The sequence below is a fragment of the Camelus ferus genome, chromosome 4 (genome assembly GCF_009834535.1).
Source record: "Camelus ferus isolate YT-003-E chromosome 4, BCGSAC_Cfer_1.0, whole genome shotgun sequence".
NCBI lineage: Eukaryota > Metazoa > Chordata > Mammalia > Artiodactyla > Camelidae > Camelus > Camelus ferus.
The window spans coordinates 26,978,253-27,001,755 of NC_045699.1; the positions used below are offsets into that span (position 1 = coordinate 26,978,253).

At 36.4% G+C, this 23,503-nt stretch overlaps 1 protein-coding gene across 6 annotated transcripts in view; it reads left to right on the plus strand.

Annotated features, from left to right (window-relative positions):
* Positions 1 to 23,503, plus strand: part of PTPRD (protein tyrosine phosphatase receptor type D) — a 1,875,912-nt gene that overhangs the window by 1,581,982 nt on the left and 270,427 nt on the right. For 5 of the 6 annotated variants that reach the window (XM_032477694.1, XM_032477695.1, XM_032477693.1 and 2 more), the window contains exons 3-4: positions 3,706 to 3,851; positions 7,239 to 7,380. In XM_032477694.1, coding sequence (XP_032333585.1) covers positions 3,706 to 3,851; positions 7,239 to 7,380 — 288 coding nt within the window. Of the gene's footprint in view, positions 1 to 3,705; positions 3,855 to 7,238; positions 7,381 to 23,503 lie in introns of all 6 variants that reach the window. The other variant, XM_032477692.1, reaches the window with a different exon arrangement.

Here is a 23,503-nt window from a genome sequence, read left to right on the forward strand (position 1 = left end):
TATTTTCCATTTAGAAAATAGACTTTCTGGGTCTATCAGTAATTTGACCTCTGCAGTGCCTGGCATTAGTTTAATAAAAGGTCATACTCCTCACTTGTCAAAAGCAGCTTGAACAGAAATGCATTTTGCAAAGCACAGTGCTGGCATCTTTAGGTGGACAGCAATGGCAGTTTGCTATAATAATGGAAGGGTAACTATCTGAATACCAGTGACTGTTCTAATGTCTTCTCTCCATCTTCACACTCCTGGTATTTCCTCTTTTTTTCCCTTAAACCAAATGCAATATTGATGGTTGTCTCTCATGGGGTAGTCATGAGGACTTTCCTAATTCAGACCTGAGGCTGTCCTATTGTGTGACTTTTTGCTGGAGGTCTTTGTTTTATTCTTTTACATGGGCTTTGTTCTCTTTCTTCCCATCTTCAGAGCATGACTTAAATTTGGGCAGTGTCACTGACAAAAGAAGGCAGAAGATTCATTTCTTTTCTTGTATTGAGACACAGAGGAGAGGGTGTGGGTACTGTGTACAATTAGACCCCTCTGGAAATAGTTTTACTTGCCTCCGGCATTTGTTGGAGTGGTGTAGTATTGACAGCATCAGTGTTACAGTTTGACCAGCCAAGATGATTATCTATGCAACAAACATGCTTACTGAAAGGATTTTACTATTTTATCTAGAATCTTAATTTTGTATTATGGAATAATGGCATCTATTCTTTCCACAGTTTGGACTTGGTAGACAAATATAAAAAAATTGACATCAGATCCCATAAGAAAGTCATGACTTTCTTATCTATGAAGGCTAATGTTTTTCACATTTAAAAAAATAACAAAATAAAAGAACTCTGGGTACAAATACTTGATACCTTTTTTTAAAATGTAGTGTGATTGATTTCTTCTTAGTTTGGTTTGTTTTTAAAGAATAAATTTAAGGACCCTTTCAGGGCTTTTTTTTTTTTTTTTTTTTTTAAATATAGAATACTGAGGCACTGCAGCAGTGGGTAGTATTTAGGAAAATAGTTCCAGATCTGAAACAGTTTCTAACTAGTTATTTTAATAAAATTTCCACAATTCATTAGATTTATTCTATTTCTTGCCTTCATCTTCAGGAATAAGATCCTTACAGTAGCATCCGGTGGTCAGACATTATCCTTGTCAATGTTGGCATCATAAATAAGGTATGACCAGAAAGTATAGATACATGAGAAACGCAATTGAACATTGGAATGATGGTTGCATCCCTTCTCTGGGAACATGGGAACTTGCCTCCTCTGCTTTCCACTTAGAAATAAGACTTCTAGATTTTATATGTAATTTGGCCTCTTAGTGTCCCCACTCAGTATCTAGGATGCACTTTCCCAAGTAACCACGGCCTTTTTACAGATGACCAGAATCTCCAAATTTCCTTCATTCTTTGGGATGAGAAGTAAGATACTATCCCTTAAAAACAAAAATTTCCAGTGCAGCCAAAATGACATCCTACCTTCTAGGTTTATTTAAATACTGATTACTAAAATGAGTCATTTTATTCAACAGCCCTCCACCTAATCCATACATTCTTGTAAGAAATTTCAAAACTAAACTTAAATAGGAAGCTGAGTTGTTAAAACAGATTTTTAAGATTGACCATTTTTAAGCTAGGGACTTTGAAAAGGAAAGTAGCTAAAAATGAATGGGGTTGTAGCATTTAACATAGGAATACAATACATTTTGTTTTTCCAAGGGGACTCCCTAGGAATTTTAATTTCATAATTAAACTTTCCATATTAGATGCTGACGAGTGTATGGTTATTATCAGTTTGCTTTGTTTGCAATAGCAGAATGAAAAACATGAAAACTTTGTGTTTTTTTGGTGTGACAGAAAAGTGACATCATTGTACAGTGGTTTTTTTAATCCCTTTTCCTGTTAGTCAATTTCTAATCATTTTAAGTATTTCTTGCAGTTCTGGTAACCATCTAGTTTGTATTGCACCCTGAGATGCTGTCGGGTGTGATACTGGACAGAATTGTTAGCGCCCGCTGTCTTTCCTAGTGTTTCTGAATGAATAGGGACCTGTGTTTTCACCAACTTCAATTTGCCAATGAAGTGGAGACCCATTTCCTAGCACCGGCATTGCAAAGGTAGCTCTCCCCTCTCTTTTCTTCCCCTCATTGTGGAAGTAATACCTTAAAACTGGAAGGGATCCCTGCAAAACAAGCTATTTTGCCTTTCATATTTTTCCAGTTAAGACACAGGAAAGTTAAGCACTATTTTTTCCCCCAAAGATGATACATATACAAAACGGTGGAGTTGAGAATGGATAGGTTTCAAAATAAATGTTAGGCATAGTTACGTAAAACCTTGTTTCAATGACATATAACTGAAAAAAATGGCAGCAGAGAAGAGAAAATTTGTTGTAGGGGTAAGAAAATAGAGAATAAAGTGGGAAAGTAAAGTGTTTTTGAGTTTAAAAAAGATCCAACTGTAACATAATTGTAAAAACTCAAGGATGCAAGAAAAACGTAAAGAGTAGGAAAAATAATTAAAATACCTTCTCCGAAACCACCATCACTGATGTTTTTGCACATTTTATCCCATCTTTTGGGGGTGCCTTTTTCTTTATTATCTGCTGTCTCTCATCTAATTTTGTGTGATGCTTTTGTGGCTTATCATTGAGTCATAAGTATTTCTCATATCATATGATAAAAACTTTACGAATACAACATTTACTGTTTGATTGATGTTCCATTATTATGCCATAGTTTATTTCACCATCAATTCCTATGATGTTTGATATTTAGGGTATTTATAATCTTTGTGAATAAGAATCATGACGGATATCTTTGTCCATAAATATTTGTATACATTTTATGTAGTTTTTGTATAATAAATTTCTAGATCTGGAAGTAGAAGATGGGTAACAAGTAGGTCTTGAAGAAGGAAAGTGAATGTTAGGAACATTTTAAGGAGGTGGAAGATATTTCAGAGGCCTCCACCTTCTAACCTTTTGTCCTTAGGAATCTCGAAGTCTACATCTTTGTTGACAGAAATTCTTTGCTATGACTTTGGAGGCTTCTTGATTTACCTTTTATGCAAATCGTGGTGTTAAGTTTCAAGTAAGGTAGGACACAGTATGTGGGTTTGAGTCACTTTACCATTTTCCCTTAATTCTGCTTCTTGCCAGACCTTCTAACTCAAGGCTGTATTTCTTGTCTCTTTAAAATTTCCTAGAATTTCTCTTAAATGTCACTAATTTTAATAGCTTAGCAGTGGCAATGCTGCTTTCTGGCAGTGTCCTGATAGCGGCATCAAAGCAAAGAGCTAAAATTTTACTCACTTTGATTGATGAGCTCATTTTGTTACAGAGGACAAATTGGATTTTTTTATACTGATAATAAAAATTAATGTGTGATGTTGCTTTTCGGATGTTATTGGATCTCTGCCTTAATACTGATTTCAGCAATAAAAGCACTAGCAGATGACTTGACCGGAAAGTTACCTCCCTCCCCTTTTAACTACCTTCAAAAGTAAAAGGTGCTTTCCTAATTCTGCAATCCTGGTCTGTTTATATCTGGGTGTATATATGTACGTATGTTTTGGCTGAAAAAGGTTGAGGGTATGTTTTGGCTGAAAAAGGTTGAGGGCTGAGAGGAGAGCAGTGGCAGTGTGGTAATGGTCTGTGTTTCAATTTTCCATCTAATTGTGATGTTTATTTCATTTTGTTTCAGCTCCTCCAAGGTTTACAAGAACTCCCGTTGACCAGACAGGGGTCTCTGGTGGAGTTGCCTCTTTTATTTGCCAAGCTTCAGGAGACCCAAGACCTAAAATTGTCTGGAACAAAAAAGGAAAGAAAGTCAGCAATCAGAGATTTGAGGTATTAGGTCCATTGTTCTGTTTCTCTGGGGAAAGAATGTATCTGATGGATCTTTGGTTTGTATGTTACTTGCTTGTTTTAGTCTGATGTAAGTTGTCGTAATCACTGAGGTATGGCATTCCCTCATGTTCTATGTGATGGAAGACCTAACTCAAAATGGCTTTGGCTTTTTTTAAAAAGAGAACTTGGGGGTTTAGATGACTGACCTTTGTCTTTACTTGTACCTGGGCTCAGTTAGGATTCCTAGTGTCCACCTGTAGCCTCATCCTCAGATTGCTTCCTCTAAAGATGGCAAGATGCAGTCTCACACCCTCCCACATCCAAGAATAGAGGATGAGTGAGTTTCCCATGCTATTTGCTCCTGCTGAGTTACAAGCTCATTCTTGAACCAATCTGTGTCAATAGCTGGATGACACTAATTTAAATAAATCAGAATGTGCCTGTGTTGTTGAGATTGAGGTCAGTTCTATCCAGTGCCATGGCTTGTAATGAGGGAGCAGTGTTTTCCAAAAAGGAAATCGAGTCCTACTCTGTGAAAGGAGAATGGATACTGGGCAGCAAATTGAGTTGTTCACTGTACCTCACACCTGTGTTTTTCAAGTAGCATGAACTAGAATGAGAACTTTGTTCCAGTGTGTTAGTGTAAAGAACTGCTCTGGGAGAAACACACCCAACCCGTGTAATGTTGCAGATAAACCTATTGAAGAAGTAGATTTTCTTTATTTGAGAAAGCTCAGTGCGTTGAAGATGGTGAAACATAATTCAGATATTATTTGTGGTGTTTTTCAGGAGCCTTATGGTTTATAAATTGGCTCATCCTGAAGGAGAAAAGTAGGGGATAAGGTACAAGGAAAAATTGGAAGAAATATACAATCTTGTGCCTGCAATTTAAGATAAGAAGAGGATGTCTTGATTCTTAGAGGGTACTTAGACCTCCAAACGGACCAAATTGTAAAACTCACTTCCTTTTACTTGAATTCTTGATCTGCTTCATAGATTAATTCAGTTTGGCAAATTAAAGCAAGTCCCAATTTAAAAAAATAAATACAAAATTCAGAATTTTGATTTTACTAATTTTTCACTGATTCTCTCAGAGCAATAAATGGTCCAAATGCCTAAAGGACCTAATTAATTGCACTGGCAAAAATTGAAATTTGGACTGCAGTTTATAGATAAGTTTAAAATTATATTTGTTTGAAGATCAATTATCTATAGTGATTTACACATAAACAAAAAATTACCTTAATCTTTGAGAAATATTTCTTACATCATGTAGAAAATGACGTGTGTATGATCTTTGCACATTTTTTTTTTAGTTTAAATGAAATTGAAATATTTTTTGTCAAAGAGAAGTTGGGGACGTAATGCTTGCTGGTAGTGATAGATTCTTGACAAAATCTTGTAGCAAAGCTTAAATTATGATGGTAAACATTTTAAAGCCTGAGCTCTGCTCAGGACATAAATGCTAATAAGCATAATACAAGCACATACAGGGGAAATTATTTTTACACAAAGCAACTACATTGAATAGTATCGAGTTTTGGGTTGCGAATCTTTAATACCTGTAACAGTATATTGTAATTTTGGGTTTCACTAGTTCATAAAGCCTGTGAGAGCAAGAATGAGACTGATTTTGCTCCCTCTTCTATCTGTAGTGACCTACAGTAGGTACGTAATCAATATTAGGTGTTAAATAGAGTTTTAAATTGGAAATTACAATATAAGCATGTAATGTGTGGTATATTGTTTGTTGAAGAGAATAGGTCTTAACCTTTGTTGAAGAGAATAGGTCTTAACCTAGGAAATAGATCAGAGATATAAACATGTAATGACATGTAACAATCAAAAGCTGTTAAGAGTGGATCCTAAGAGTTCTCATCCCAAGGAGAAAATGTTTATTTTCTTTTTATTGCATCTACATGAGATGATGCATGTTAACTAAGCCTATTTTGGGAATCATTTCACTATGTATAAATCATACCATTATGCTGTATACCTTAAACCTTATACAGGGATGTATGTCAATTATTTCTCAATAAAAATGAAAAAAATCAAAGTATAAAAGATATTTAAACCTTTCTCTACATTAAACCACAGGATGCTCATATATGTGTATATATTTAAATTATGGCATATTTAACAAAGATTCCAGTAACTATGAAACTTTATTTTTCCAAGATACATAGAAGATTAATTCTAAATTGTGTGCTGTTTTTAATAGAGTTGAAAATAAATTGTGGTGCATTGAGAAGTGAAACATTTTGGCTATCTTTGTGAATTTAGAACACTAAAGAAAACAAAGGGCTTGAAGCAGAAAGGGCTTGGAGTGGACATAATTTGAAAATATTCAATCTTTTTTCCATATGTTGACATTCACACACAAAATCTTGGATTGAACGTCCTGTAAATATATTTATAAGACATTTTTAATTTATTCACAATTTAAGCACTTGGATATATTATTCATAGGGAAATGCAAAAAAAAAAAAGCACAACATCTCAGTGAACAGCTGAAAGAACACAGCATAGTTATAGAAAAGACAGGTAGAGGACTTCACAGTTTTGTATACATTCTTATGTATATCATTATCATCATCATCATTTCTTAAAAGAACTACTTGAATTAGATGACACATACCTAGGATGGCTTGACTGTTAAGAGAGTAGAGTCCATAATGATAGTGAATTCAGGCTTACTGTTTAGGACATTAATTTTCTGCCTGGTGAAGCAAGCCTCCATTTTAGAGCAAGAATGCCCTAAAAATGCAGAAAATGCTAAGCTAGAACAAATACTGGAAGGATCTATGGCAAAATTAATGCACGCCATCAGTCTCTTGAGCTGTGAAAGCCATCTCATTGGCTGCCTAAGTACTAGATTTATGCAGTTTCTCTTCATGGTTCGCTCATCTATACTATTCAGGATGAGACGTTTTAAACCTGAAGAGCTGTCGGTAGTGGCCTGCATTATTTTTTCACCTAACAGTCCAGTTACTGAATGCATACACATGTGCGTATGTGCTATCAGAGACAGAATAATTTTAAAAAGTTTATCCATCATGGCAGCAAGTCTCTTGCAAAATTAATAACAAGGTCAATTGTTCCAGCTACACATACTGGAATATTTTCATGAGTAAACCCTGGATGGTTTTAAGTAGAGATGAGAAGTCTACATGTTTGCATATGTAGTTTCATGACATTCCTTTGTTTGGTATAGGATTCCTTAAATTAGACCAATTATTCTGTTTCATCACTATATCAAAATTCATTCTCAAAATGCTTCTGAGTGCATTCTCAGCCTAGTGGCTGGTTCACCACTGCATTAAGAGGTTTAGCTGAGAGGTAGACAATTATAACAACACCTGTGACAGCTATTGTTTCCTCTAATAGGTAATAGAGTTTGACGATGGATCTGGATCAGTGCTCAGAATACAACCCTTACGGACTCCGCGAGATGAGGCCATTTATGAATGTGTGGCCTCGAATAATGTGGGAGAAATAAGTGTATCCACCAGACTCACAGTTTTGCGTGGTAAGTGTTCATGTGCAAGGCTACTTCTTGTGCCATTGTTGAAATTCTCTATCCCAGGTTTTCTTTTGTAGAATCATTGAAAAGACTAGTATGGTCTTGACATACTGGGAAATGCGTTGAAATAAACTGTTTATAAGAGTCAGACTTTATTTAGATAGACAGTGGGCACCTTCTCTCATGAGTCTTGAAAAATGCTAGACAGAGAAAAGAAAATTCCAGGGTGTTGATTTCAAATGCCAGATGCTGTTTTGATTTTTGGTGGAGAACCTTGAAAGCAAATAGAATATGCTACTCTTCTGCATGTTAGCTTCACGTGTGTGGATTTTTCATATCAGCGAGGTTAGCGACTACTTTTTGCAGTTTAACCAAAGTTGATGTTTGGTGATTAAAGAAATATCTTCTACCTAAAGATGAGTTCTTATTAAGCAGAGGAATCAAAAGGAAGAAAGATAGCTTTCTTCTTTATGTTGAAAAAAGTGGTTTTATTTCAGTCTCTCATCTTTCTTGAAATAACATCTGTTGATGGAAACTGATTGGAAACTGTGTCCCCTTCTGTGTTTCTGGCTATGTGGCTTATGCAGTTTGCCCAAAGCATGGGATGAGTTGCCAGATCTCCAGTACGATGTGCCTACTTTCTAGACTTCCTTTAGACTGAAAGTGCTAGAGAATAAAGGCCAGTGATTAATAATACTCTGTTGCATCATATATATAATTCAGTCTTTTGTGTAGAAATAAGAACTGATTAGGCTTGCCTAGTAGTTCACATTTCCAGACTAACCCTTCAGTGCCTTTATCTCTCTCTCTCGTACACACTTGTATGTATTGGGTGGTTCGTTTGTTTTGTATTGCTTTGCTGTGAACCTCACTTATCTTGATTCTACAACTTAGGAGAATAGACTTTGTTGAGATGAAGGGAGTTGAAGGGATCAAAAGTGAATCATCACAGAGGAACATACATAGTACACAGATTAAGAACATTTCTCCATTCCATTTTTTTCTTCCCCACTGAGGGATGTATTTTCTTTTTATATTTTATAAGATCAAAAACATTTCCTTTCATATCCATTTCATACCAAAATTAGTCGATCAATCTGAGAAGCCTCGAAAAGATTTTACATACGCATCCTAAAATGTTTTAAATAAAATAATAGACATCTTACTAAGTCTTAGGGAAAATATTGACCAACTAAATATAGTCATTTTAAGTTTTATTCTGTTGTATGTAATTAAAAACAGGTCAGATTTGCACTACACCTCTGGTCATTATGACAAGCTATGTTCATACAGGAAGTTCTCCAGTCCCTTGTAAACACATAGAGATGTTTATAAAATATCTAAAAATAAAATCAAATGCGTAGTTATGCTTACAAAAAGGAAAGAAATTTCCAGGTGCTAAAAAACAAAGAAGAGTCTCCAAAGAAGAGACAGTTTGTAGTCTGATAGACAACCAGATGGACTATATGATTTAGGGCTAGAGTTTCAACTTGCCAGCAGGAGGGCACCAGCCTATATAAAATAAGATGGAAGTAAGGGGAACTAGATCAGCTTTCTGCTTAAGGTGAGAACAGTAGCACTATTTCTGCAGTTCAATACTTAAAACCCAGAAGCTAAGGTAAAAGCTGGTCATGAATGTTGACTCCCATGGAGTGTGGAACAGGCAGCCGTGTTGGCCTTCACCCCACAGAGACACCAGCACAGTCCAGGCCATAGAGCCCCAGATAAGGTCATTCATACCCAGATGGGCTCATGGGTACCAGTTCTAAAGCATGAAAGCCAGTTCCCAGTCATGAGGGCAATAAGCTCAATCAGTGAGAGTAGAAATTATACTCCGTGAACTATAAGTAATTGAACTGTGTGAATGAGTGTTAAGAGAAATGAATTTTAAATATTTGAAAAGGTAAAGAAAGGAATAAAATCTGCTAAGTAAGAATAAGACATTAGGAGAAAAAGAGCAGTCAGAAGGCAGATTTTGGAACTGAAAGGAATCTTGGAGACTGTGTTTATATATATGCTGTAATATGTGCTAGAAAAGTATGTGCTTGTGTGAATATACATGTATACATTCACATACACTTAGATAAAAAGTCTGAAGACAAATCTTTTTTTGGGTGTTCATATTGGAAACAAAATCAGACTGATTTGTTGAATTATTTTAAAATTGAAGTCTTCATTTATTCACCTTCTTTATAGCTAATGCTATTATATAGAAAATGTATTATAAAGGTACAATCAAGTGAAATTTACCAGAAACTCTTCTGGTTTTTTTGCCTTCTGAGTTCCTTGAATAAATCCCTTGAAGGAAACGAGGAAGGTCAAATCTTTGTGCATTTGATGAAGACATTTTGATGAAGATTAATAGGAAGTTGGAGGAAAATACCACCATACTTAGACAATCACATGGATTTATATTTTCCTGCCTCCCAGCTGACTAGGACCCTCCCATCTCATCTGCTTTTATCCAGTTAACTCCCACATGAAACAAATAGATTTTAAATATTTAATGTGATCCTGACTTTCTGTGTGAATGTCTGTCATATGTAAGTACATTTGAAATGGAATGAGAATTCTGGTTCTAGTGAAGTAGTTAAACCGTATTTTTTTTAAGGCTATGTTTAGCAATTCTGGAAATGTTTCATGAGAAAAACTCAAAGGTATTTTGGATGATGAAAAAGTAGTCTCAACATAGCCTTAAAATAGAATATTTTCCCATATTCTTACAGGGTGAAATAAATAAGGTTGAGAATTACCTTTCTTTCCTAGTGTTACCTCTTGGTTTAAGTTTTCTAAATAACTTGATAATTCCATTAATAATAGACTTTAAAAATATTCCAGTGGTAAACTACCATTCATAGAACATGAGCATTATGAACATTTAACTAAATGAATGTGAAGAGTTTCATACCACAGTTGATGGGCTTCGTGCCCATTTTGAGTTCACTTCCTCTTGCAAATAACATTGGCAGATACTCAAGTTCTCTGCTCTGCAGTGGATGGAAACTGCGTTACACTTTTCATCCAGTGCCCCTCATCAAGTGCCCATTTTATCCACATGGGTCATTTGCTTTTTACCCACTTTGCTGACAGTGCCAAAAATGTGCCAACTCCTGTGATGGGTTTTGTCTAAGTAGACTGGATGGAGATCACTAATTTATTCCACACAGAATACTAGAGGACCTAATTAATTGGAGATTTAATCATCTGACCTGTGCAGCCAATGCATAAGACTTGGAAATAATACTCTGACCATCCATGTGCACTGAAGGGAGTATTTCAGGAAGAACTTCCCCTGTGTAGCTTGTTTCAAATTACCCTTGCTCTGAAACACTGTTTTCATAAGGAAGGATAACTATAATCTTGGGCTGAACGTGCCCTGGAATGAGATGTTTGGCCAATCACCATGTATAAGCTGTAGACTGTAGTTCATAGAAGAAGTAGTGGGGGAAAGGGAGTTGTATGCCATACTTATGACCTCCAGGTCATTAAAAAAATTTTTTTGGTTGCCCTGCCTGTGGAAACACTAAGAAATAGCAGCTCCCTAGTTCTGTAGCAGTTGAGGGGGCTGAGCATACCTGTCATACATTTCCCTCTTGAGCAGAACTTTAAGTGAAGGCCTTACCTCTCGCTGAGGGGTTATTAAGGGCTGAGCCTTACCTAATCATGGGATTCTGCTAAGGACTTTGGATTTAATATGAGGCTTTCAGTGAAGGGTGGAGTCTAGGACCAGAGAGGGTGTTTTAAGAACGATCATCATCTAGATGGAATTGGTCCTTTCTGAATCTTTGGTTCACTGACCACAATTTCTTCCTGCCCAAAGATATCAGGTGGGAAACTTGTCAATTTGTATAATGATAACTAGGGATGAAAACGTTTCTGTCAGGTACATCTCATCAGCCCCTGGGCAGGAAAAATGAGATCTCACCATCCATAGACTTTTCTTTCCTTTAAGAGTCCAGGAGCATCTGCCTGTTTTAGGCAAGTAAAAAGACACCAAGAATCCTTTTTCTCTTGTTCACCTGACTTCCCTTTTCTAAGAGAAAGTTGGAGAAAAATTTAGTCTGACTAAAGGTCATGTTTCTTGAATTGAGATTTGTTTTAGGTAGTAATCAGAAAATACATGTTTTGTTGTTATCTAAAAAAGCATGCCGTATGGCATTTTTCTAACCTTGGTGGATTATTTGCCGAGACTTGCCCACTCTTCAATAGGTCTGCTCCCTGGTTCACCACCAGCACTGACACAACAGAACAGGACACCACTTGAAACGGGGTTGCTGTCACTACTAGCTTGTTCCTAGAACACACATAAGTAAAATTATTATCTACATATTTTGCTAACCAAATGTGAGACAATTGAGTTACCCAGTTTTATAGATGTATTTTATGAAATGGCACTTACATTTGAGGATTTACTCCCATAAATGCACTGTAGTTTATGAATGATCATCATCCAGACATAAGACAATATACAAAATTCCCAAGTCCAAGTCTCAGGTAATGTGAGTTCCCAACTCTGGCTATGTTCCAAAATAGCTGTGGCATCTTGAGCAAATCCATTCACTTCCCTGTTTGTTCATTCACGCATTCATTTATTTTGGCCTCATGTGCACAGGGAAGGCGTTGGATTCGTGATCACTCATATCCCTGCTCTCTAACTTCATATGATTCAGTGACATACCTCTTTCAGCAAGTTAGTTCTTGCAAGGTGGAAAAAAAGGTGCACCCTGAAGGTGACTGCTACTGATAGAGTAAAACACACAGTGAGCATTTGGATGAGACAGAAAAGGCATTTCATTGGGAAATGGAGAGAAATGTTTGTATAATATGTGTTTCAAAAACTGCAAGCCGTTATAGCAGTTAAAAAAAATAACTTTTACTGTCTTTCACGGGGAAGGCAGTGACACTCTCTGCTGTTGTGTACTACCCTGTGATCAGAAATTAGCATGTTCATTACAGTCTCATTTTATTAATGCCTCTTTTTGAAGATGAACACTGTTGTCCCCACTGTGAAAATGGTGCTTTGCAGTTTATGTTATAAAGTGGTCTCTGCTGGGGACCCAGGCTAGGAACATTAAAGAACAAAGCACAGCTGCTTGACTGTCAAACAAAAAGATTTTTATGAAAGACTGAAACAAAAGGAAGGATGGCCAACACGGAACAGACTTGCTGACAATTACTGTACTGAGTGAAGATTACTTGAAAAGGCTTATAAAATAGTTGAGTACTTGAAGTAAATTGATGCCAATATGATAAAGCCTTCCATAATTCCATGCTGAATAGAGGTGGTAGTGGGCAGAGCCACAGAAGTTAATAGAAACTTCTGACTTTTCATAATACTTAAAAATAACCGTTCTTTACGTATCAGTTTGTTACCAGTGTTTACAAAGGCAGGAGCCCACGTGAACAGTTCCACGGAGCCCCTAGTGAAGAGAGACGTTAAAACTGATACTTGGGAGAACGTGTGCGTGAGCTGAGACGACTCCTGTTTCCTTGTGCTCAGTCTTGAAGAACCATTGTGTTGGTGATGCTTTGAATCATTATCAGTTGTTCTTCCACAATGGGATTAATTCCTAAAAGGACTCAGAATGAGTGCACTTATGAATTATTGCACTTAAGTGGGAACAATTTTCTACTCTTGGCTTCATATTACATTACTTTAGATAATTTAAAAAGGAATATTGAGTTATAAGAGTGTTTACTGTTGATGGATTTATTAACGGAGCTGTTGAAAAGTCAAGCTGGGAGGGGATTTGGTGTATCGAGCCTAATCTCTTATGTTTGGTGTAATAAACCAAGGTCCAGAGAGTTTGAAATGATTTTTGTCTTGTTCATACAGATAAGATTTTCTTTAGGTTTTACCAAGTCAGAAATAATCCCTGCTGTAGTATGTTGTGACAATGTACTCTAGCCCTTCAGATACTCACTTTTGATGTGTAAGACATTGTCCGGGAAGAACATTGTTCTTCCAGCTGACCAACCACAGACAAGCAGATGTGAAAGAAAACAGTGCAGGTGTGCTATGGGTGTGCAGAGTGGGGAAACCCCACCTCGATTATACATTGTGGGAGGGAGGAGGCTTCTGACTTGAGGACTGAAGAATATGTAGGATTTTATCAGGCAGAGCTAGTGGGAGAGACTATTAAGGATAGAGAAAGCTTCATAAACATGGTTGCATAGGTAAGAAATTGCTAAATATTTGGTGGTGGGTGTGGGTGGTATATTAGTCAGAGTTCTCCATAGAAATGGAACCAATATAAGTATATGCATATGTATATTTATTATATATGTTTATATAAATAAGGAAATGGCTGATGCTATTAAGGAGGCTGGCAACTCCCAAGATCTGCTAGGTGGGTCGACACTCTGGAGACCCAGGAAAGATGATGGTATAATCTGAAGGCTGGTGGACTTGAGACCCAGGAAGGGTTAGTGTTTCAGTTTGAGTCTGAAAGCAGGAATGTCAGTTTTGCAGTCTGAAGACAATTAGGCAGGAGACAATCTCTTACTTGGGGAAGAATCATTGTTTTTGTTCTCTTCAGGCCTTCAACTGATTAGATGAGACCCCACTCATGTTAGGAAGGCAATCTGCTTTACTGGGTCTTTTGATTTAAATGTTAATCTCATCTAAAGACACCCTACAATAATACCTAAAATAAGGTTTGACCAAGTGTCTGGGCATCTTGTGGCCCAGTCAAGTTGACACATGAAATTAACCATCACAGTTACGTATATAAACAATAGTAGCTCAGAATAGAGTAGAAGTCAAGAGAGTAGAAGTGGAAGAAAATGAGTTTGAGACATAGTTGATGGGCTAAAGAGATTAAACTGCCTAGTGAGAAATCATGTGACTAAGTTATTAGTATAGACCATCTCTGTATGAGCTGAAATTTGCAGAGGTTTACCAAAATAAAGTAACATATCAAACAATTCATGATCCTTTATACACAATTGTTGCTTATACTTTATATGGTTGACTTCCATTGATAAAATTGAAACAGTTTTTAAAAATTCAATTTTCCAGCTTTTAAAATTAGTTTTATTTTAAGCTACTAATTAAGATGTAGTTTCAAAGTTGTGCATGCATAATTTATTGGGATTTAGGGCATAGATACACCGAATGCCTCATCTAGGGTTTAATTATCAAAATCCTAATTATATATCTCCTTAGAAGAGGGAGAAATTTATTTTGTCTTAATAAAAAAAACAATGACTTGTGAATTAATGCCACATTAAATGCAAATATGATGACATACATCCTTGTATTCTTTATATTTTATTAAAGATAGCAGGAAAATTTAAAGACCATCTTATCTGTAATCTTTCTAAATGAGCTTATGCTTTAATTTACATGTCAGAACTTTCCATGCCCTTCTTTTTTGTATCTTTAACCTTTATCCTTGATCTTTAAACTTTACTGTTGCATTAAATATGCATTTATTATTTTCACACAGGGTATTTTTTTTTCCAACTAGTAGATTTTGGCCACAATGTAGCCCTATTAAATTTTTTCTCACATTCCTGATGATGTGTGTGTTCAGGTAATAAATTTGATCTCAGTTTGGGTTTTCCCAGAAGAGATCCTATATTTTTTCAGAATGCTACAAAGAGCTGTTTAAAAGAATGAAACTGTATCCTAAGTGAGACTAGCAAATCAATATTTCAGTTTTCAGTTATGTTCTACCCTTCTAAGCTGGTATTAACACTTCTTTTTGTTTGTGAATCTGTTCAATTCTGTGGGTAACCACAGGTCTATCATTTATGAGACAACTAGAAAATAAAATATAGTGGAAAAGTACTAGCTCATAAAAATCTGATGGCTTTTTATAATGTTGACTGTTAATTATCAATACTTATACACTGTATAGTTAAACCTGAAATTCTGTTGGGGAAGTATATTTGCACACACATGTACATATGTATGTTTTGTACATATAATGTATATAGTGTGGTGTGTGTGTATGGCCTATTGGCTTCATAACACTTCGCACTATGTGAAATTATATTCTTTATTTCTTGAAGTTTAGATTTTTGTGTGCCCCTCCCCCCTTTGCATTTAAGCTCCATTATATTTTACTTTGGCCTAGAAATGTCCCTAGCATTTACTGGGTGCCCAGCAAATAGTTGGGGAATGAATGTGTACGTACAAAGACGAATGTACAGACATGGTTATGCAAACACATATAATGTAGTAAGAGACCATTTGGACAGACATTCATCTCACTTCACATATAATGGACAAAAGTGATGATTATTTCAGTAGTCATTGTAAGATGGAGAGTGTGATTGAGAACCAGAGAAAATCAAGACAAATGGAATGAGCACTACAAAGGGAGACAGTGAAACAGAGGGAACCACCATGGAAAGAGAAGGTTCCTTGTAGCTGGGTAGATGTGAGTTCATTTGAACTGTCCACTGTTTCTGACCTATATGGGTTTAGACACATTACTTATGTCTCAACTTGAAGTTCCTCATCTTTAGAGGAGAGGATGATCCTAGCTACCTTTAAGGGTTGTTTCTAGAAATTAATCACAGTTCTGTGTAAAGCTTGTGGCACAATAATTCCAATATAAATAAGTTGCTAAAGAGTGTTAATTACCTTCCTTCTCTTGTTATCCCTCTGATGCTGAGCTCTTTGGTGTGGCGCTCTTATCCACTGCTGAATCCCCAGCATCTAGAGCCGTGCCTGGCTCAAAGTGATTCTGTGAATGTTCGTTAAATGGATACATGGCTATGGTAATGGGAAGTAGAGGAAGGCTGACAATTCTGGAAAAGAAGTTTTCTGTGGCTTATAAAACATAGCTTTCATTCCAAAGGAATGAAAATCAGCTTTCCACATGGAAATAACATGAGTCTGAAAATATACATGTATTACCAAGTTATTTGAAACAACTGAAGATCATTTATTAATGCAGTGCTCTCTAATAGGCAATATCTAGGAATTGTAGCTTCTTTTTTTTTCCATTCGTGCACTTGTGTTCAATGTTGTGTTAACACACATTCCCATAGTCTTAAGAATGCTGGTCCATTAGCACCAGGTAGTTAATTGCTTGGACTACCAAGGTCCATCTAGGGTCATATTTGACAAATAGGATTTCTGTTCTATTACGTCTGGACTTCCATAGGTCACAGAATAAATAAAACCTAATAAATGTTTTCTAACACCTATGAAAATGCAGCATCATTAGTTATGTATTTTAGAAGAAGCAGGACAATCTCATACATTGTTTCAACATTTAAAGAGGTAATAGAAAAGGATTTTTGTTTGTTTCTGGTTTTCAGGTAACTCATGCTACTGCCTTTGTAGGAAGTGATCAAAGCTTTGGTTCTGGGTTCAGGTTCTGCCAACAGACAGATGTGAGTTCCCATCCTGACTCCACTGTTTGCTCGGTGGCTTTGTGCACATTTCTGGGAGCTTCAGCTTCTTTGTTTGTCAAGTGGAGATAAGACCCACTGCCTGAACTTGAGAGGGTGATTATAGGAGATGGTCTGCAGGCTTTTAGCAAAGTGCCAGGCCCTCAGTTAGTGGGAGTCATTGTGGAGGATATCATCCTCCTCATCAGTATTATTACTACCAGTAATATTATAATTATCGGTAATTCATTTTACATTATTTTGATTAATAGACATTACCATGTTTGTGAAGCAGATTTTCCAGCACAGGCAGAACCATCTCTCTAAGGCTAGGAATGAACGTACTTTAATCACCAGGCTGCCTTGTCTGCTAATCCTATGGGCCAGATGCGTGAGCCACCATTTGGCTACTTTGGGTTCCACAGAGTATTTAAAATTTGAACATCATCCTGTCATAAGTAATTGAGAAGCATACTTAAGATAAAATAAGAGGAAGGTTTTCTTTTATCCTACACAGAGCTGACTCCATGCTTAGACTAGAAGTATTGTGAAGGCCGGACTTTGTTCTACTCAAGAATGAGCGCACAGCATAGCACTTGTTTTCAGTAAATATTTGTTGATCGAGTGACCAAATGACAAGTTTAGCAGGGAAATTTCTAAATATCTTTTTCTTCCAGCACTACTTCCTTTAAGGTTTTGTTTTAAAAAATCAGGAATTAGCAATGCATTGCTTCCACACTTAGGGTAAGCACACAGTACTTGAGAAGCAATTTGTATTAATTGATGAATTTTATTTCATTCGATAATATGGTTCTACCTATGCCAGGGATGATGCCAAGTCTTGGGAATAAAAAGATGGAAAAGACGTTACCAACACCTGCCTTCAAGGAAGCTACAATCTCTGCTTGACAGGAAGCCATGATTTCGGTTAAAATGACAAGGCAGTTATACATACACAGTAGCTAGGGAGAATGAAGTCTATTTTTACAAGTGTCCTCACAGTACTTTGACTTACACCTTTCTAGGTTAGTACTTGCATAAGAAGAACTAATGTCTCCTTGACTGTTCCATCAATTTGACAGTAAGGTTTGTTGAAATGTAAGGTGTGTTGGACATATGAAGCCACAACTGACAGAAAATTAAACTTGCCTTTTTTCCTGATGAGTAAAAATGTTCTGAGAGAAAATTAAATTTTATTCATAGGAAGATTTGGGATATACTTTGGGTTTTCAGAAAAAGTGACGCATTAAAAAAAAAACAAACCTTAAGTAATTACCTTCAAATTAATATTCCCAGTTGTTTGTCTCCCAACTAATAGTACAAGGAGTTTTTATTACAGCACCGTTTTTTAGGACTCTATTTTTTGCTCTAAGATGACAGGGCATACCTACACAGGTAATGATTTGAACGTGTACTAATTAAAATACCTTAAGAAATCATCTTCTGCAGAAGACTTCCATAAACAGAATTGATTTTCATAATAAAATATATGTTTATTAAAAAAATAGTGTAGATGTTTTTACCTTTGAGGAAAAATCATGAGCATATACTCTAAAATCGGAACATTCTTAGATAGATTACTTCCTAAGGCCTAGCAACTTGGGTGAGAGCTCTGCACCCCAAAAACCTTCTGTTTACACTTGAATTTTCTGCAAGTCAGGGTATCCTACGATGATAGATCTATATTTCCAGGTATTGCCAAGCCTGTTATAAACGGGCCTCAAGTGCTACAGCTGACTTAGGCTCAACTTTGATGAAGCTGCATTAATGAAGTTAATGCTCACCAGGCACAACTGCAGATGGAATTCCCTCATCTCAGCTTATAGACAGATAAATCATTGCCGAGGAGGAAGAGTTCATGCTAACTTAAATTATTCTTCACAGAGATTGACCATAAACCCACTACAGAGGGCCAGGGAGGACATTAAAGCTGCCCAGTTGGACTGGGGTTTTGCCCAATAGGACTGGGGTTTGGTCTAGTCTTGTCTTAATTGCCTATCAACCTATTTAAAATACGGCTCTGATAACTTAAAAACAAATGTTGATAAGATGTGTTTTTAAACAAGCCTGGCCAACTACATGCAGATAGCATTGATGAAACCCAGAGCCATCCTTCTTGTGTTCTCCAGTGATGAAGAATTGTCGTATTCTGGTGCCAGAAAACCTGTATGGGAATGGTGTAGAGGAACTAATCTGGTGTGGAGTTGAGGTGACAAAAACTTAGCTGAAGCTAAAGAAGTTCAGTTTCAAGGTCCTCACATGGTGCCTTACAAAGCAAAGTGAGGGCCTATGTTCAGTTGATTATATGTTTTGTCCTAAAATTTGCATAACTAATACTCTTGCATTTGTTTTCATAAAGTAGGCCTGTAAAGCTCATAAACTGCAAATGTTACAAAATCTAGATTTACTTCTAAGACAAAACTAAGAGAAAGAATCACATTTGATACATAATTCATAAAGAATATTAATTGTGGCTGTGAGGACAGATGAATGTCTTTCCCGACTCACCCTTCGCTTATCAGTACAGACTTAAAAGTACATTCCCCCATGTTTATAACTCTGAGTCCCTAAATTAGGGTGAATATCTTAGCTTTGTTTTCTCATTCCTCTGCGTAACATACAGTGCGATCATGGAGTGAACAGACTGCTCTCTCCACAGTGGCATGATTGTACACTTTACGCAAGGATTCCCCCGTTACCTGAACTTTGTCTGGTCATGTTTTTAGTCCTCCATTCTAACATGCCAGTTGTTGCTTCTCTTTCCATCCGAACATAACACCAGCATCATCACTGAAGCAAAACTGTCTTTTCTGCAAGACACTAATATTTTCATAACTTTTATTTTGATATAATTGAGTTATAAATTCACCAAAATACTAAAATTCACCAAATGAATTTCTGAGTTTATTCTCTGTGAGTGGCATGTTGTCTTCTCTGTCAGAGAAGAGACAAGGATGGAGACAGGCATGCCTCCTTAAAAAGAGGTTTTCTGTGAAATGTATATTTAAAAGATCTTCAGGTTTCTTTTCTCAACAAGTGGACATTAGAGAACTTACTTCCTTGTTCATGTTTTACAGATTATTGGAAAAGCCAAACAAACAAAAAAAAAGAATATACAAATAAAAAAAGAAAAGAAAAAAATTCCTGCAGAATTAGGAATCACTGAGCATGCAGACTAGCTTGGGGATGTGCGAATTTTAGTATATAAGTATTTTCTCTTTTAGAACTAGAAATATCCTTAACCCTGAAGCAGAAGGCTAATAAGTGCTTGACTAACTTACTAAGAGAGGATCTGTGTGCACTGTGCAGAATCTACAAGTTCAGAGGGGCCAAAGTTCAGAAGTTACTTGACCAAAATCTCATAGATACTAAATATGTTTGATTACCAAGTTTTCTGACTCCAAATCCTTTGCTCTGGTCACTACTTCATGTTGCCCTTTGATGCTGTTGCCAAGGACACAGTTGGGTATAAAATGACCTGGAGGAGTAACAGGCTTTGATTTTTTTTTTTTTTTGGATCCCAAGTACAAGGATGGGAATGTGTGAAAAATACCTTAATGGCAGTTAGAGGGGCCACTGGAATGGTTGTTTAGGGACATTTTGTCATCATCCTTAAGTTTCTCCTTAGCAAGGGTAGAAAGAGCTGTGAGTGCAAGAAAGGGTGGGATGGCATAGATTATAAGGGAAGGATGGTTGTGAAAAAGAACATGAATTAAAGTGCCCACCTTAAGGAAGACTTGGGAATCCCCAAGAGGTTGATTCAAAAGAGTGCTTCCTAAATGTTTTGCTGATGGAACCACAGGAAGAGAGAAGGTCAATGCTAGTCATTTCAGTCATATTGGAACTGCGTTGAGTTAGTGTTTATGTCCTCATCACTTTCTCTTTCAAACTAATGGCTGATGGTGTTTACCAGCATCCCTCACCATCAGTCTGATAATCTAACAAGAAATAGTTCTCCTCCATTAAGAAAATTATTCAGAGAACCTTTGATGACTATTTATGGCTTTGTACACAGTATATTTTGTGAAAATGAACAGTCCAGAGTCAGTTTTGTTTGTTCTTTTTGAATATTATCCATTACTGGAATTGCGGAGCTAACTGGAAGGTACCAAGCCTTTTGTATATGTGGTCTTTATTTAATCTTTATTAGATAATCAGTGGCATGGTAATCCCTTTTAAGAGCTCAAATATCTTATTATAGGGAACTATCCCCTTTGCTGTACCCTACAGAGGGCCATTGTGTGAAGCAAGTGTTCATGCATTGTCTGTCTTGAACAGCAGTTGGTGGAAGCTTTATAGGTCTTATTGTTGAGGAGGTGACTTTAAATTCTTATTTTCAGAAAAACCATCTGCAAATTAAGACTGCAGAAAGCAGCAAGAAGATCCTCACAGTTCAACTCAGTTGGACGATTCTTCATTACACTGACAATTTAATTGGGTGTAAAAAGAAATGGCAACTTAAAATCAAGGGCTTTAAGTAGGACAACCTACCAGTTTCAAAGTTAGTATTTAAAAAAAAAAATTGGCAAGATTCAGAGAAAGTGCATCTTTCGTCCTCTACTTAGTTATTTCCTATTGAGTATTTCTTTGCTGAAATTGCTCTATCAGATGTGCCTTTGAATGGCAACTTTTGCAGAAGAGTCTGAAGTTGAAGTGAAGAAACTGAATTCACCCTTTTATACATGCATAGAGATACATATATAGAAATACTTATTTTTGAAAGTTGTTTCACTCGCTTATATTATTTCAGTGCTTCAGTGACTGTATTCTAATTCACATGACTTGGATCTTTTTGGTCCTTTTAAACAGGAATGATCTCGGCATTGCTTATCCCATGAGGGGTTGCCATTTGTCTCATCTATGCCTGTATCCCCAGCACCTAGACAGGAGACGTTACAATGCTGGTGATCAAATATTGATTGAAATAACATGTCAGTAAAATTTACAATTTGGGATTGTCCAAGTGACATCCAAGGTTGATTTTAGCCTAGTAACAAGACTAGGAATAAATGACCTCCATATGTCAGGTTTTGCACGGGCCCTTGATGAGCAGTCCTCAGACATTTCTCCAAGATGATACTTGGCTCCTTCTCCAAAGAAGTATGAAACCGTATCAGTTGCCTCTCAGATCTTAAGGTGGTTGTCCCACAGACCAGCCTTTATCAGAGGTACTGGGTAAACATCTTCCTTCTCCTCTGTTCTTTTCCCTTCTTTCCTCTCTCTCTTTTCTTACTCCCACAAGTATTTTAGGGAATTGTCATTAGTAGTCATCAATTTATATCTCATGACTCATGTAAATTTCATGAATTCTCAGGTGGAAATATATTTCTTCTATTAAGAGGGACCATTTTGAAAAAATATTTTGCAACAAAGTAACAGTAGAGTCTGCTCTGGTGGGTGTTTGAATAAGTATCATTTTATACATTGATGGTCTCCAGGTTAAAGCATTACCAGCTAAATGACTTCTAAATAAGGGCATGGCTGCGTCTGTGCCAGCTGCAGTTCTGGATGAGCTTCACGGGAGCTGGCGAAGGTAGCCTCAGCAACATAGAAGACATAATCACCCCAGCAAGATAAATAGCACATCGAAATTGTTAGCAGATTTAGCCAGAGGAATTCAGAGCCCAGAACTCTTAAGGATGAAACTGCGTAGACTCTCTGGGATAACATCAACAGTCTTTATGTTGCACTTGAAAAGTGGTTATAGGTATGAGATGTCCTTTGAAAATAGGGAATCTCTAGTTGAGTAGCTTTCAGTACTATCAGGTCATGCATGTGATAGAAACAGTGCACAACCTTTTGATAAGAAATGGTGAATTCCTTCTCACATTTGCTGTCTTGAATAATTCTGTTAGCCATAGACCACGGTTTAGTATCTCATCTACGTTTATCATTCTTTATTCAGTCATCCATAGAATCTGAGGTAAGGGATCACTGTGTTCAATTTTGAGATGCTCCATTCTTTACCATATTGGCTTTAAAATTCTGTGAAGAGATGGTTGCTGTCAAACTCCTCAGGCAAAGTATTAAATATTAAGTACAAAATGATGTTATGAAGACCATGTATTTGATGAAATTTTAAAAGTGAAATTTTTACCTAGCTTATCTGCTAGGTTACAGTTTCAAAAGTCTCACATCTCAGCACTTCTGTAAGTTTGGTGGGGACACTGTTGTCTTTGTGACAAGTTCATTGTTCTATTGCAATTCGATTGATGTACATTTATGGTCCAGTACCTAAGGTAACCCTAATTTCTAACATGATTAGGAAATTCACATAGGATGTTTGAAGGTAAAGCGGATTATAGTATGTCACTACTAGATCAATAATTTATTCCTATACCATTGAAGTTGCTTGAGTAAATGTTCTTCATAAAATATCATTATTCATAACCTTCTCTTTAAAGTTTGGGGAGACTGTATGAACAGCAGAAAATGAATTGTTTGAAATGGTACTAATTCAGTCAAGATTATTTTCTCCGTGGAGGTATGAGCAAGACTGTGAAGGTAACAGAGTACCTTCCATACACTGATATTTTATTGAAGCTGTAATGTGTATTGATTCCATGTTGAAAACTGTGGGCAAGTCTCCTTAAAATGAGGTCAAGAAGCAAAAATCATTATTTTCCGATAGGAACATATTTATTATTTGAGGCAAGCATTTTCTTTTCAAAGTGATTTTTTTTAATGCTAAATCATTTTTTTCTCTCCCAAATTTATGTTATAATAAATCTGTTAAGTAGAAGAGAGAAAAAGACACGGACTGTATGTAGTTGTCATG